This window comes from Anabrus simplex, chromosome 6, assembly GCF_040414725.1.
Source record: "Anabrus simplex isolate iqAnaSimp1 chromosome 6, ASM4041472v1, whole genome shotgun sequence".
NCBI lineage: Eukaryota > Metazoa > Arthropoda > Insecta > Orthoptera > Tettigoniidae > Anabrus > Anabrus simplex.
This window is the reverse complement of record NC_090270.1, coordinates 99,616,405-99,631,176: the sequence shown is the minus strand read 5'-3', so window position 1 is coordinate 99,631,176 and position 14,772 is coordinate 99,616,405. Positions and strand designations below refer to the sequence as shown.

The window sequence follows — 14,772 nt, the reverse complement described above, 5'->3', positions numbered from 1 at the left end:
TAATGAAAACTTTAAATCTGAACATTCAGCATACTACTAAAACTCTTCAATAGTTACAGCCAAGATTTACAAGAGCCACAATCACAATGGGTGTATACATTACCTTTGTTCTTAGATTTTGAAATGAACAGGGTGTTCCAATGTCAGGTAAGATATTCTTCAAACAGTATAAAGTTATAGGTTAAAAGTGTACAAAATAAGTAATATACTTTTAGAATAATATGTCAATAAAATTCATTGATCAACAGTTTTTCCAAATAATTTACAAGTATAACACTGAAGTGATCACTGCCATTTTGAACTATTTCAAGTGCTACTTGAATATACAGTTTTGTTGTTTGTTATCACGATGCATTACAATTTAAGCGAGAACTGTACAACTTATATAATATATAAAAACAGATTCAAAATATTCAACACAGTACAGTAAAATGAAGTATTACTAAACAGAATAATTTAACTACTCTACTTATAGTATAAAATGTGACCAGAAATTTTTTCAAAGTTTTTGTACAGCTATAGTAGTTTCAGAAAGACAAAATAGAGCTCCAAAATTACCATCATTTGGTACAGGTTCCTCCAATGCAAATTCTCCTGACTTTCCATTACTTCTCTTTTCCTTTGATGTAGCCTTCCTCATTCCTCTCTCCACCACAGTTCCCATTAATTTGTCTATCATCAGGGATCAGTTTTAAAATGGTCAATTTGATAATATACATGCACACAGATCAGCTGAGTAAGTTGGTAGGTCAAAGTGGTTTGCAAATAAGAGTGGAGTTCAACAAGGTAAATGCGTGTATTTAGTCTTTGCTGACTATATCATAGGGGCTACCTAGCCAAGGCGGTAAAGGCGTGCTCGGTTCGCCCGGAAGGACGTGGGTTCGAGTCCCCGTCAGGAAGTCGTCAAATTTAAGAAACAAGATTTCCACTTCCGGAGGTGCATATGGCCCAAGGTTCACTCAGCCTACACCAAAAATGAGTACGAGGTTAATTCCTGGGGGCAAAGGCGGCCGGGCTTAGAGTTAACCACTCTACCCCATCACGTGCCGAGGTTAACAATGGTGGAAGCCTTTACCTTCCACTCGTCCGAGGACCTTCATGGCCTGTACGGAGGTGACTTTGTCTTTGACTATATCATGTTGTAGGGGGAGACTTAAGCTGAAGTTGGATCTTTTGAAGGGAGAGTTCGATAAGATGGAGCAGAACATCATCCAAAATAAGTCAGTTGGCTTGATTATCAGGAGGAAACAAATCAGTACTGGCAACAGAGACATCATTAACCATGTCGAATATTTAGGCAGCTATGTCTCTTCCAACATCACCATCAAACATGAAATCAGCAAAAGAATACAAGCAACATCACAATTCCACCATTCTGTTTGTCACCTCCTGTGGGATGGTTCCTTCCCCAGGCCTCCGAGGTTACAATGTATAAATCTTATCTAGAACCAACCTTGACCTACAGACATGAAGCAGTGCGATTAAACTTAAGGAAAATAAGGGATAAGACGAGCACTGGGAGATATGACCTCTTGCCCGATCAGCGAAAATATATTCTTGGGATCCTATAATGGGCCATTCTTTTCAAACGACCATATCCCTTCAGTCTACCCAGTTCTAACATGTCTAAAAAATTGCTTCCCAAATCAAGCAATTGGCAAATTTCCTTATTCTGTATTTTGTCTCTCTTCATCTTCTGGAGACAAGGTTGTAGGAATTTTGCTTCAGCTGCTTTGGGGTCTTATCATACTGCACTCTAGGAATATATATTTGTATGACTTATTTACGCACTGTTACAGTATAATGTACTTAAGGTTCATTTTCCTTTACATGTAAGCATATGAAAATGAACAAAACAAAAATTATTCCGATGGACTGCACATCCACACACGCAGCTGGGAGGCGTGACCAGTCTTAAGGAAAACAATGGATAGGAAGAGCATTGTGAGATATTACCTTTTGCCCGAACAGTGACGATATTTTGATCACAATGTCCAAGCAGAAACCATGAGGATAGGGCTGGGTGGAATTCAGTTATGATGATCTTCCGTACAGGTCCATGAAAAGGAAGCTGTAGAGTACTGTACAACCGTGGGAATTCTTCCTTAAGCAACACACTGAAGTACTCCTCCAGTAGCTGTTGATGGCCTTGTCCTTAGTGAGCAATTTCTCCTTATTTTCAAGGATGTATCTGGTGGTGACTATGTTCCTGGAATGCTTGTCATGCTGGGTGGCATTATAGATTTGTTTTACACCCTTTGGCATTTCTGCTTTTTCATGGAACACTGCTTCTCCTGTACCTCCTGCAACTACCGTCTCTGCAAGTTTCTTAATGGCCTTGTGCCCCATCCTCAGCTGCGGCTCATCCTAGCTGACCTAACTTCTATCACTCCTCAAAAGCAATTTTCTTTTCCTTGAGTGCCTCTTGGACTTACCATTCCACCACCACATCTCGGTGGCGCTCTTCAGTCTGCCTTTTGAGATACATAGATGCTGCCTTGGTTTCTTGGTGCAGTAACTCTGGAGACATTTTCATATATGATCTGGGCTGACAGTGTTATTTGTCTCCAAATCCTAGACAATATAGGCCCTGATGGCATTAATGAATGGCTAAGCTGTTTGTGCCTTTTTAGGCTTAAACCATTTGATGAGTGACAAAAGGCTTATCTGGAGCATCTTCGCTTGAGGCGAGTTTCGGTGCTGCTTGAGCCCCAACCGAGCACATCTTCTGCCCCAGTGCTGGAAAATAATTTGGAATGCCTCATCTTGAAGATGTGTGAATTTCTTTAGAAATAGGAAATAAAATGTCAACGATAAAATTTAAATCCCATACCAGCTAGGTAGTTTATTTCGACAATACTCATCACCTGGCACATATTTCACGTCAAAACTTGCACACATGACCCCAACAGATCCGTTAGAATATTTTATGATGTCAATTCTTCACTAAATTCCAATTTTTATACTAATTTCATCTGTAAGTTTTACAATTTGCTTTACACACTGACAGAGATAGATCTAATGGCGACTATGGTATATTTTACAAGCTGCTTTACGTCGCACCAACACAGATAGGTCTTATGGTGACAATGGGGCAGGAAAGGGCTAGGAGTGGGAAGGAAGCGACCATGGCCTTAATTAAGGTATAGCCCCAGCATTTACCTGGGAAACCACGGAAAACCATCTTCAGGGCTGCCGACAGTGGGGTTCAAACCCACTATCTCTTAGATGCAAGCTCACAGCTGGATGACTCTAATCGCACAGCCAACTCGCCCAAAAGTTCTGAACTTAGCTGTTGGGCAGTCGTGCCTCAACTTTCAAAACAAACACTACCGGTAATTCTATTTATAATTCAAGGAGAGAATGTTCCACCCGATCAATACAATTTAAAAAATACCATTATATTTTATATCAAAACACAGCAATAGTTTTGGCCCTTTGATAGGGCCATCCTCAGTTGCATAGTCTTAAATACTAAAATAGTACTCTTCATTAGTTAAAAAATTGTCTCACTGTTGTTGTCTTTAAAAAATATCCACTTAATAGTTCCACTTGATTATGCATGTATTCAGCTGAGGACGGCCCAATCAAAGGGCCAAAACTAGTCCTGTGTTATGATATAAAATATAATTGAATATAAAAACATATAGTATTGATGAAGTGGAACATCACCTCCTTGAATTACAAATAGAATTAAGGAATCATCAATACAGAGAACATATGAGAAATGAGCACTATACACACACTTGACAAACTACCTTCAGATTATTTGGTTACGTGTTTATAAAACAAGTATTTAACAAGCACCGAGTAATGTTTTTGTTTCTGATACCCAAGAACATTGATAGAAATAGGATCAATCCATGTTTTGAATGGATATGTAATGGGCAGTGAAGAATAAGAATACAGTTCACCTATGAATAATAAGCCATATTACCAAAATTACTATGCTGACTACTTAACTAAACACAAAGTACCTTACAAAAGAGGAAAATGTTACTACATAATGGCAATTCTGTGGCATTTGTTGGATATAATAAATTATATGAAACACAAATCAAAAGATTAAAAGTAACATGATGAAGTATCAAATATTTTTCTAAGCCAGGTAACTAACAAGGGAAAGATACAGCTATGGGGTGACCAATTTTGTTCAAACTTTGGGAGGTTGACCTACATAAAAGAAAAAAAAAAAAAAAAAAATAGATACATGCTCAAGGGAGAGCCTTCGTGGCTCAGGCGGCAGTGCGCCGGCCTCTCACCGCTGGGTTCCGTGGTTCAAATCCCGGACACTCCATGTGGGATTTGTGCTGGACAAAGCGGAGGCAGGACAGGTTTTTCTCCGGGTACTCCGGTTTTCCCTGTCATATTTCATTCCAGCATCATTCTCCACTATCATTTCATTTCATCTGTCACTCATTAATCATTGCCCCAGAGGGGTGCGACAGGCTTCGGCAGGCGGCATAATTTCTATCGCCGCTAGATGGGGGCTTCATTCATTCCATTCCTGACCCGGTCGAATGACTGGAAACAGGCTGTGGATTTTCACATGTCCAAAGGCTTTTGTGCCAGTGACCCTTATTTCACAAGAAAACGGCCCTCAACAGCCTGCATACTTGTCGCCAATTTGCATGCGGGTATCTGTAGCACAACTGGTCTAGTAGTCAGCATTCCTGACTTCCATGTGGGCTTCTTGGGACTGAAGGGTGCACAATTTTGCCTTTCTTCTCCCTTCTGTTTTTGCTTTCTTTAATTGACATGAAAAAACACTGGTATTCATTAACAAGCACTCATTTTTATTGCAGAATGTGTGGTATAATTCACTAATTACAAAACAAATCTGTGTCCACAATTGAACAGAAGTAATTCATAATGTATTTGTTTGAAGATCATACACACAGTAGGTACAGCTATAACTTACAATGTTAAGCCTTGCTGATTTATTCTATGACAAATGAAAGTGATTCATGAAATTGCCAAGAAAATATATGGCAAACTGCCAAAAGGTAACCTCCTGGAATTTGAACGAAATTGGTGATCCCATACCTATGACCTCTCATTGTAAGACAATATTTTTAGTTTCATAGTACACCCTTTAATTTCTGGTCAACATCACAATGTAATTTCAGTAAATGAATAATGACAGAAGATTCAGATATAGAGCACTACTACAGTTCTATTTATGACTAACTTCAAAATACATTAAGGAAGTACGAAGTTGATATTATTTACACAGGTGAATCTGGCACCAAGATGTTTTATCACTTTATACATAGGAGTATGATTTCAGAACTTAATTTTGCCAAATGAAGAACATCAGTAATCTGTTCATTCATGACAATTGAAAGATACAGGTCACTATGAATATTAAATATCATAAATATACATATAATGATATTAATATCTCAGTTCAGATACATTTTCATAGGGTTCTTTACCTTAAAAGATAGTAAAATATCACAAAAATAGATTTCTTAAAACATGACACTCACCATACTTGTATAATAACCATAAGTATATCTGAAAGACAAAGCTATAAATATTATTGCCAGAATATAAAACCGGAGATCATCTTCACTAATCAAATTTCACTCAGTATGTTTATTTTCACCTATTATTATTTCAATTAGCAGATTGAGTTGCAGAAATACTACCTTAAAGCTCTCTGAAGAACTATGTAACTGTGTAATATGCGCTGCTATTACAATATACTACAGAAGTTCATTAGCTTTAGATCTTCTCTTACTCACGTGAGAGTTCCGTTATGACTCGGATTTAGTTAATGGATTACATACAACAGTGCATTTGATGGACAACATCAGGCTTGACCCTCCCTCACAAAATCCTTAACTTCTGAAAAAGTTTCCGTGTATGTGTACACAGATAAGCAAGTAAGTTTTGAGACTGGCTGACCTACAGTATTATTCAGAATGAGGTGAGTAATAATACAGAACTTGTATGGAAAGTTTAGGTAAGATACTTCGCTGTGTGCAATCTCCCAACCTCCTTCCTTAAATCACACTGTCAACACAAGAGACTTGAATCTTTGATCTACAGAATAGCAGCAGCTACCCAAATCTGACCATTTCATACCACTTGAGCTATGCTATACAATAATTGAAAAAATAGTGATAAAGATATAGAACAGATCATTTAGCAGCAGGGGTGTGGCATCTATGTTGTAGAAAAATAGAAATTAGGTATATTCCTTATTATATAATTTGTATTTTCTATGAACAATCCAAATTCACCAGATTCTCATACCACACATCAGAAAATATTTTTTATTACAAGTTGCTTTTCGTTGCAGCGACTTAGATAGGTCTTGTGGCGACGACGGGATAGAAAAGTGTTAGGAGTGGGAAGGAAGTTGCCATGGCTTTAATTAAGGTACAGCCCCATCATTTGTCTGGTGTGAAAATGGGAAACCATGGAAAACAATTTTTTCTTTTTTTTTGGGTGCTATTTGCTTCACGTCGCACCGACATAGATATGTCTTATGGCGATGATGGGATAGGAAAGGCCTAGGAATGGGAAGGAAGCGGCCATGGCCTTAATTAAGGTACAGACCCAGCATTTGCCTGGTGTGAAAATGGGAAACCACAGAAAACCATCTTCAGGGCTGCCGACAGTGGGGTTCGAACCTACTATCTCCCGATTACTGGATACTGGCCGCACTTAAGCGACTGCAGCTATCAAGCTCGGTAAACAATCTTCAGGGCTGCCAATGTCAGAAGAGATATGATTACCATACAGCGCTGATGAACTGGACTGATACATAGTACGTACACAAAATGTCGATGTTTTTGATTTATGCCATACGTTGCCTGTAGCACTTCAACAGCAAACTTGCTCAGGAGGGGAGTTGGTGACCTTCAATGGCATTGTGAGAGGTTGCTACGCTTGGTATCATCCATTATTAGCCAGTTAGACACAAAGGTAAATGGTGTTTTTCTTCCTTCCCCTACATTACCCAAGCATGCTTTTAAATTGACTGGTGAAGTATTCTCCTATGATTGTGACAGTGTTACAGAGAACCTTTTAAACTATTCCTTAGGATCATTAACATTTAGTGAGAAAAGAATCATTAAAGAATTAAGTTATCCTTTCTCATCAGTATGACAGTTTTGAAGATATGTAACTTGTTGAGAGCCACTATTCATTTTATGCTTTAAAAAAATATCTTTATACACGACATTCTTAACAACTGGCACATTCGAATTTGAAAAGTGTCTTATTTACAGAGTACATCAGAGTGCAATGAGAAAAGTACTATTATCAATTTTTTTTAACAATATCATTGACATAGATTTCCAAGAATTTTCATAATATCTGAACTTTCAAAAACATTGGAAATCCTGCTGATATAATGATGTGTGTTACTGTACATGATATTACTTTGATCCTTGAGGGAACAAATGCCACTGTAACATGACTGATCATTTTTTTGGTGTAGTTGCGCAATTTTCACTTGTTCTATAATAGTGAATGCACCATATACAGTAAAAATAAATAAAGAAACATGAATCCAATATGGTTAATTAAACAGAAAAGTTTTTAAACTGAATGCAAAGATATCCACTAAAGAAATAAAGCTTCAAGTAATTTTATTTCTGAAATAATAATTACAATTTGGTTTAGGAAGGAAGAACAATTTTGTTTGAAGTACTCCAAATGAAAGCCAGTTAGCTTCTATTTGCAAAATTCAGGATGTTAAATGTAGTAAATTAAACTAATCACTACAAATAATTATGAGATTTAAATATAAAAATTTAAATAACCACTTTTTCCTTAGGAAAGAAGTAAAATATGTTAAAGTGAAGGACTAATAGACTGAAAGACTGAAAGACTAAAGAATAATCTGCATTTCCAATTATTTTCAAGAGATTTTTTTTTTTGCAAATACAGTTATTTTTCTTGTTTGACTTTTGCATAAAACAAGAATGAAAAGAAACTTACAGATGTAGTCAACACAATTCTGCAATTTGGTAACATTTCTTTGGTCATGCAAGTAGACACAGATGGCAAACTACAGAAAGCAAGACAGCATGTGCGAAGTTTGAAGAGCAATTAAAAGAAGAGGAAACTTATTCTGTGATGTTAGGGCTGAACAGAAGGTTTTTCTCATATTTTCATACCTTGTAAGAACTCATTCTTTGAGAACATAGAATGGTGACTATGGGCCTGCAAGCGAGTCTGATATTATTTCTGTTCACTGTTAGGCTCCTCTACACCTATCTATCTTGATTAACTTTTATTCTCTTCCAACCCTGACAACATTAGGTTTGCGAGCTCAGGAGAGCCTTTCAGTACCCTTCCTTATGTGGCCTCTCTCTTCCTAATGCTGTTGCCTTCATTCTTTGAGGGGTCAAACCCATCTTTCACCTTTGATTAATGTTAAGACAATGATCATCTTGCTGTTCTTTTATATAAAACAATACTCATCAACCACAACCACCACTATTTTTTCATTTTCTTCATTAATTTAAAAAGATATTCAAGCTACCCTGAGTGTCACAGAAAAGTCTTTACCTCCATTACCAGAGACAAAAGTCTAAAACTGAAGAATCTGGGTGCAAAGAATATTTGTGTAATAAAAGGATATTAGTACAACTGTGAGAAGGATATACCCTGTAAAGAATTCATGACTTTGGAAATGTTTTCAAGTAAATCATTTTAAATACAGCACTATTTTCTCAGAAAAACAACCAGATCTCTTTAGTAAACACAATTTAAAAAACGTTTTACAACATATTTGTTGTTGAGATCTGGCTGGATCATTTCTCAAAATTCAGATATTCTCATACTGCATAAGTTCACTCTCGCTAACTCAAGTAGCATAATGACTTATTATATATGTAGTTACAGTCATTTTGTGAAGACATTGCAATGAAAGGAATGAGCTGGAAAATGTATATCTGTTATGGACCATTTGTAACACACTAATCAATTAGTTTTAGTTGATTTTTATCTATTTCAAAAAAATCTGAGGTGTACTAAAAGTGAAAGGTATAAAATTAATCAGTGAAAATTATTCTGAATTACATTATTATGAACTATTACAGGAAGATCACAAAACGTGTTATATAATTCTAAATCAAATTGGAAAAATGACATTTCTTCTCAAAACTTATTTGCTTCCCAGACCTTCTGATTACTAGGATATGAAAAATAGGGCTCTGAAAGATAAGAACAAGATATCCTTGTTCTCAGAACTAATAACAGTGTGGTTGGAATAGGAAAAGAGCTGACTAGGAGGTGTTAAATGTTAGAAATGATAGAGGAGAGCTAGCTAGTGACTAAGGTGCAGTTTAGGAGATAGGTAAATTTGTTGAGAATCTCTCAGAGAGCTTGAAAATGTTCATGTTGTAATTGTAGAAGTTCTACTGTGAATCAGAATTGAGATTACTCTATTACAAATATGCAATGAAGTATTTATTTTGAAAACTGAATGCACTTTAACACAAGTATATTATGTAGTTAGTACAGTGACGATATGCTTTGGTCTCTCAATTACATTGAAATAATATATAAGATAGGTACAGACAATTCTTGAACAGTTTGAAATTCAAAGAAATTTAACAGATTAATGCATTGTTTGTGGTTGAATAGTTAGAGCACATTCCATTCAAGCATTACTCAATATTTTTTAAGAGTTAGAATTAATTATTTGGGCCTTCCAGTTGGTCAACATGTGAATAATAATTTTACTGTTAATTGCTGGGACCTATAAACATGCCGAAAGGTAAACAGCTAGTGATGAACACACCACATTGTACTCAAGCTATAGGGATAGTATGGTACAGTTCAAATCGAAAACATTGGCTATGGTGACACATCATATCCCTGTTCGCACACCAAAATAATGCCTTCTGAACTGAGTTTACCCTGACACAGAGGTAGATTGCCATTCTCTCTCACTGCATGAAATTGTCTGACCCCTCTACTACGGCTACAGAATATGGCAAGTGATAGTACTTTGGGGAAGTGGCATAATAAAAAAACAACCACTTGACAAGAAATAAAAAAATAAAGGTATATACTGAAGAAACTAACAGGAAACTAATATGACCAAAAAGAGAAAGATTAGTTAAATACACTATCATTTCATGATAGAGGTAGTCTTACATGTTTCAATATAGCAAATTGTAAAATCATTACAAACACCTTGTCAAACAAGGTAAACTCCATTTGAAAACACAATATAAATAGTTGAAAGTAATAATTTTGTATTTTATAACTAATATTAAAGTTAATATGATTTCTCTCAAAAAGAAGATGACTGCTTGATAATAAAAAAATGTAACCACACATGGTATATGAATTTAGTGTATACCTTTTAACATATTTTCCTCTTCCCTGCATTTATGAATTTGTGTGTTATTTTATTGCCCTGATTCTTCTGAATCATTTTTTTTTTTCAGTTTACTGTCTGTCAAGCAAATAGCTTTTTTATTTTGTTTCTATCTGACAAGCAAACTGATAATTAATTTGATCATCCAACCAAAATAATTAGAGGTTTGATCCCATAAATATGAAATTAATTATTGGCAACACTGAAATAACACTTAGTTTGTATCCGTGCTATTAAAAACTTGCTTCAGGTAAGTAAATTCAAACTTTACACACATTAGTGAAAAAAAATGCCATCCAAATGAAAAGGACACTCGCTTCTGGAGAGGTATATTTGCCTACAATAGCATCATCTTTCTTGACTAGTAATGAAGTGGTTTGAATTTATTCCAATCCAGTGACAAAGATGCTCTTTCCAAATCATTTAACTCTACTAATGAGGTCCCAGATTAGAATGAGAAAGAAAGGAGAGGGGGCTTATGATTGATATTTTGAGAGAACCATTCATAAGGAAAATATTCCTATACATTATCTGACAACTATCAAATATAGATTTTGATATTCTAGTATGAGCACCATTATCAGAAGGAATTCCACAACATAAAGGTACACTGAATCCATATAATCCACTAACTAAGGCATACATTCTTCGGCTGTGGGAAATTAAGTAAAGTCACTTGTGTCACTAATGCATGTTTCATAGCACAACTACAATCACTCATTTTAAGAATCACTTTCTACTCTCAGAATGTTAGATGAAGAGTGATACTGCACATGAAATGACTCTAAAGAATATTTTCAATTTCATCATCAGAACTTGTATTTTCTGTAAGAATGTCAATGATAATGCTGTCAGCATTGCGTGAATACAGAACAAGGTGTAGAGCATAGTTTTCTCTTAGGACAAGATCTTTCAATCGACGGCATTCCCAAGATCTGATGTCCCATCCACCAAGCTCTCCCAGACGGGTGAGTCGGGGACATTGTGCAAGAAGCAGATCTACACTCGCTCGAGTCAGTTCTGTGTATCGAACCATTAACTGAAAGGAAACAAAAAAAATTACATTGTGACAAACATATAACAATAAAAGCAAGCTTAAGATTTACTAGGAAGAAGATTGTACCGATAAAAGTTACCAAATTAAATTACACTACACAAACATTATCAACTGTTTAGAAAACAGCTATCCTTAGCAATCAACTCTACTGGTGTGTTAGAGAAAGAGCCAGACTGTGTGTGCAAGCGCTCACATATTGATTTATGTTACATACATTCAAGAACACAACATTACTTTCACAAAAGATTACAATGAAGAACTTCACATAGCTGCTAATAACTACAACCAGTGCTGGGAAGAGTATTAAAAAAGATAATTGGGCTGAATTACAGTTACCTAAGAAATATTTTACTCAGTTACAACTACAAATTATTTTTCAACAAGTACCATATTTCTCCAAATCCAAGATGACTTTTTTTCTCAGAATCTCATGTGAAAAATCAAGGGTCGTCTTGCATTCGCAACCTATCAGTAATGAACACCAGTGGCAGCTAATACGGTAACTATGCTGCTGCCATTCACCCACACGCACGTGCGCACACAAAACTCGTTGACAATCAATGTCCACCCCTTTATTAAACATCACTAGCAGCGTCAACCGGTTGTACAGTGCCTCTGTGTAACATCACTGGATCTTGGGAAATAGTGAAGAGAGAATGAAATTCTATTAGCCTCTACAAAAACGTTTCTCAAATCTGCAGAATGGCATCAAAACATGCAAGTCTTTCAATTCGTACAAAGGCTACGGCTACTCAGTGGCGGAGTTATAATGCGTCTACTGTACCTGACGCTTAATAAAAATTAAGTTTTATAGACAGCAGGAATATTTTTGTGATGGTTCATCGTATTGTAAAGATACATGGAACAGGTATTGGCGGAAAATTTTTAATGGGTTCTTGTCGATATTATAATGCCACTTTTAAGTTAATGGTTATTAAACACCTGGAAATAAAGACTAATTGGCCTAAGGCCAATATTCGGTGTTAGCATGAAGACAAAGATAGTTTTAAAATGTGTACCGTACAAAAAACGTGCGCAAAAAACACAAGGGTGGAATGGCCATACAACGGTGCAATAAACTTGTTTGTTGACCTTCAACGTCCGCGCCTTTATTAGGCCCATACATTGCTAGCCGTTGGAAGTCAGCCGAACCTAGCAAGCAAGACGTGCGTGTAGCGGCAGCCGGTTGTACCTGATGCTGAGTAAAGGTAACAGTTTTATAGACAGCAGGAATATTTTCCTGATGGATCATCGTATTTTAGAGACACGTGGAACAGGTATTGCCGGCAAATTTTCAATGGGTTATCTTTGATATTATGATGCCAATTTTTTTTTTTTTTGCTAGTTGCTTTACGTCGCACTGACACAAATAGGTCTTACGGCGACGATGGGACAGGAAAGGGCTAGGAGTGGGAAGGAAGCAGTCATGGCCTTAATTAAGGTACAGCCCCAGCATTTGCCTGGTGTGAAAATGGGAAACCACGGAAAACCATTTTCAGGGCTGCCGACAGTGGGGTTCGAACCTACTATCTCCCGAATACTGGATACTGGCCGGATTAAGCGACTGCAGCTATCGAGCCAATTTTAAGTTAATGGTTATTAAGCCTGCAAATATAAAGAACAATTGTGCAGCTGCAAAAAATACGGCATAACTAAAGCCAATGTTTGGCGCTGGCGCGAAGACAATGATAGTCTAACAATGCATACTGTACAAGAAAGGCATTCATATGATTTTACAAAGCACTTTTTAAGCCAATTTCATTTTTGAAGGAAAAAGTGGGGGTCATCTTAAATGATTAGAAATACAGTAATTAGTAAATTTTTTTAAAAACTTCTCCAATAGAGAGATCAGCTTAAAAATACAGTAGTAAGTGACTACGGAGGTCCTGTAACTAAAACACAGTTACAGTACTTGCATTACCGAGTTTCAGTATGTATACTTTAGTAATAGGATTGACTCTCTATCACCTGAAGTACTGGTGATGGAAAATTTTAAGTGAGCCCTTAATAACATTTAAGGCAATGTGATTTTAGACAAGTTAAAGATAATCCCAGGCTTTGCCAATTACTTCACAGAATGCCAGTCTTATGGAAATCACTGTTTTTTTTTTTACATGGGGCCGGAATGATACCAAAGTTTGCAAGGATGGAGAGATTACTTCACTTAAGAGTTTGTTTTAGGATAGAGACTTTAAGTGGCTATTATCACTAAGTGGGACTAAACATGATACCTTATAACTTTCAGAATTACTTTTTCCCATAATTTTTATTTTAGTTAGTGGCTTTGAGCAATTCAAATAATTTGCTATTTCCTTCATAGAATTATCGGTTCTTAAAATTCTCACCGCTATGCCTCGATCTCTTGGAAGAAAGAACACCTTTGCATTTATTGAAAATATACTCTACGGTGGCACTTAAAAGAATACAGTGTTTAATTTTAAAAACAACCTCAGCCGTATTGGATACTGTAGCATAAGTATTATGCCTTTGGAAATACTAAAGAAATAACTAAGTACCTCATCCAACACTGGTTAACCTACCGTTTCTGCTGTAGTAGAACTTAAAAAGTTATCATCACCACCACTTAAATTTTTCCTGTTTCTACTACAACACTTGATGCCCCAGCAGTCCTGGCCATTTCACAGATTGAAAATGCTTCCTGTTTCAGAAGAGAAATGACATTTACTCTTCTTCTAGCCATGAAAATTTAATCTGGGAATGCAACCTGCTGCTATGATGCTATTTCTGCTTATCACAGTCGAGGCAAACCTCTTTTGTACAACGTCAACTAAAACATTAAAGTACACATTCCACGGATGGTCTCCATTAATATGTACGTATTTACTGAACCTGGGCATGTTTTGCCCATTAAAAACAAAAATAGTGGGCAAATAGATAGTCCTATCACAAAAAGGCCCAGCGTATGACTTAAAACCCCATTTTCTAAACAAAACAAAAAAAGCCCTCTTATGCATTTTCTTTGCAATTCAAATGGTCTTCCAGAAAATTACACTTCAAAAGTAAAGTGACACATTCCAGAGCAACCACTGGCCGAGCGCTATTCGGATGAGTTCTTGTCCCGGGTGGAGTGACCACTAATATAGTGTACAAAGAGGCCTTTGGAAATGAATTCACAGAGTTGTTAACTGAACTCATTTTGTTATGAGTGACTTAAAAATAACAGTTTGTACATAAACGGATGTCAGCGACGTCGTTAACTATTGGCCTGTCAATGACGAGTACATTATGTTAATTTATATTTTTCTTCTAGTGATCATAAAGTTTACATAATGCATCCATGTATAATAATAATAATAATAATAATAATAATAATAATAATAATAATAATAATAATAGATTT

General features: G+C 36.2%; 1 protein-coding gene across 1 annotated transcript in view; it reads right to left on the bottom strand.

The window, feature by feature from the left end:
* Window positions 1–9,146: 9,146 nt before the first annotated feature.
* The window catches only part of LOC136876108 (uncharacterized), an 89,717-nt gene continuing 84,091 nt past the window's right edge, over window positions 9,147–14,772 (bottom strand). Inside the window, exon 9 of the mRNA XM_067149777.2 lies at window positions 9,147–11,393. Within this exon, the coding sequence (XP_067005878.1) occupies window positions 11,139–11,393 (255 nt within the window). The 3' untranslated portion in view covers window positions 9,147–11,138. The remainder of the gene's footprint in view (window positions 11,394–14,772) is intronic.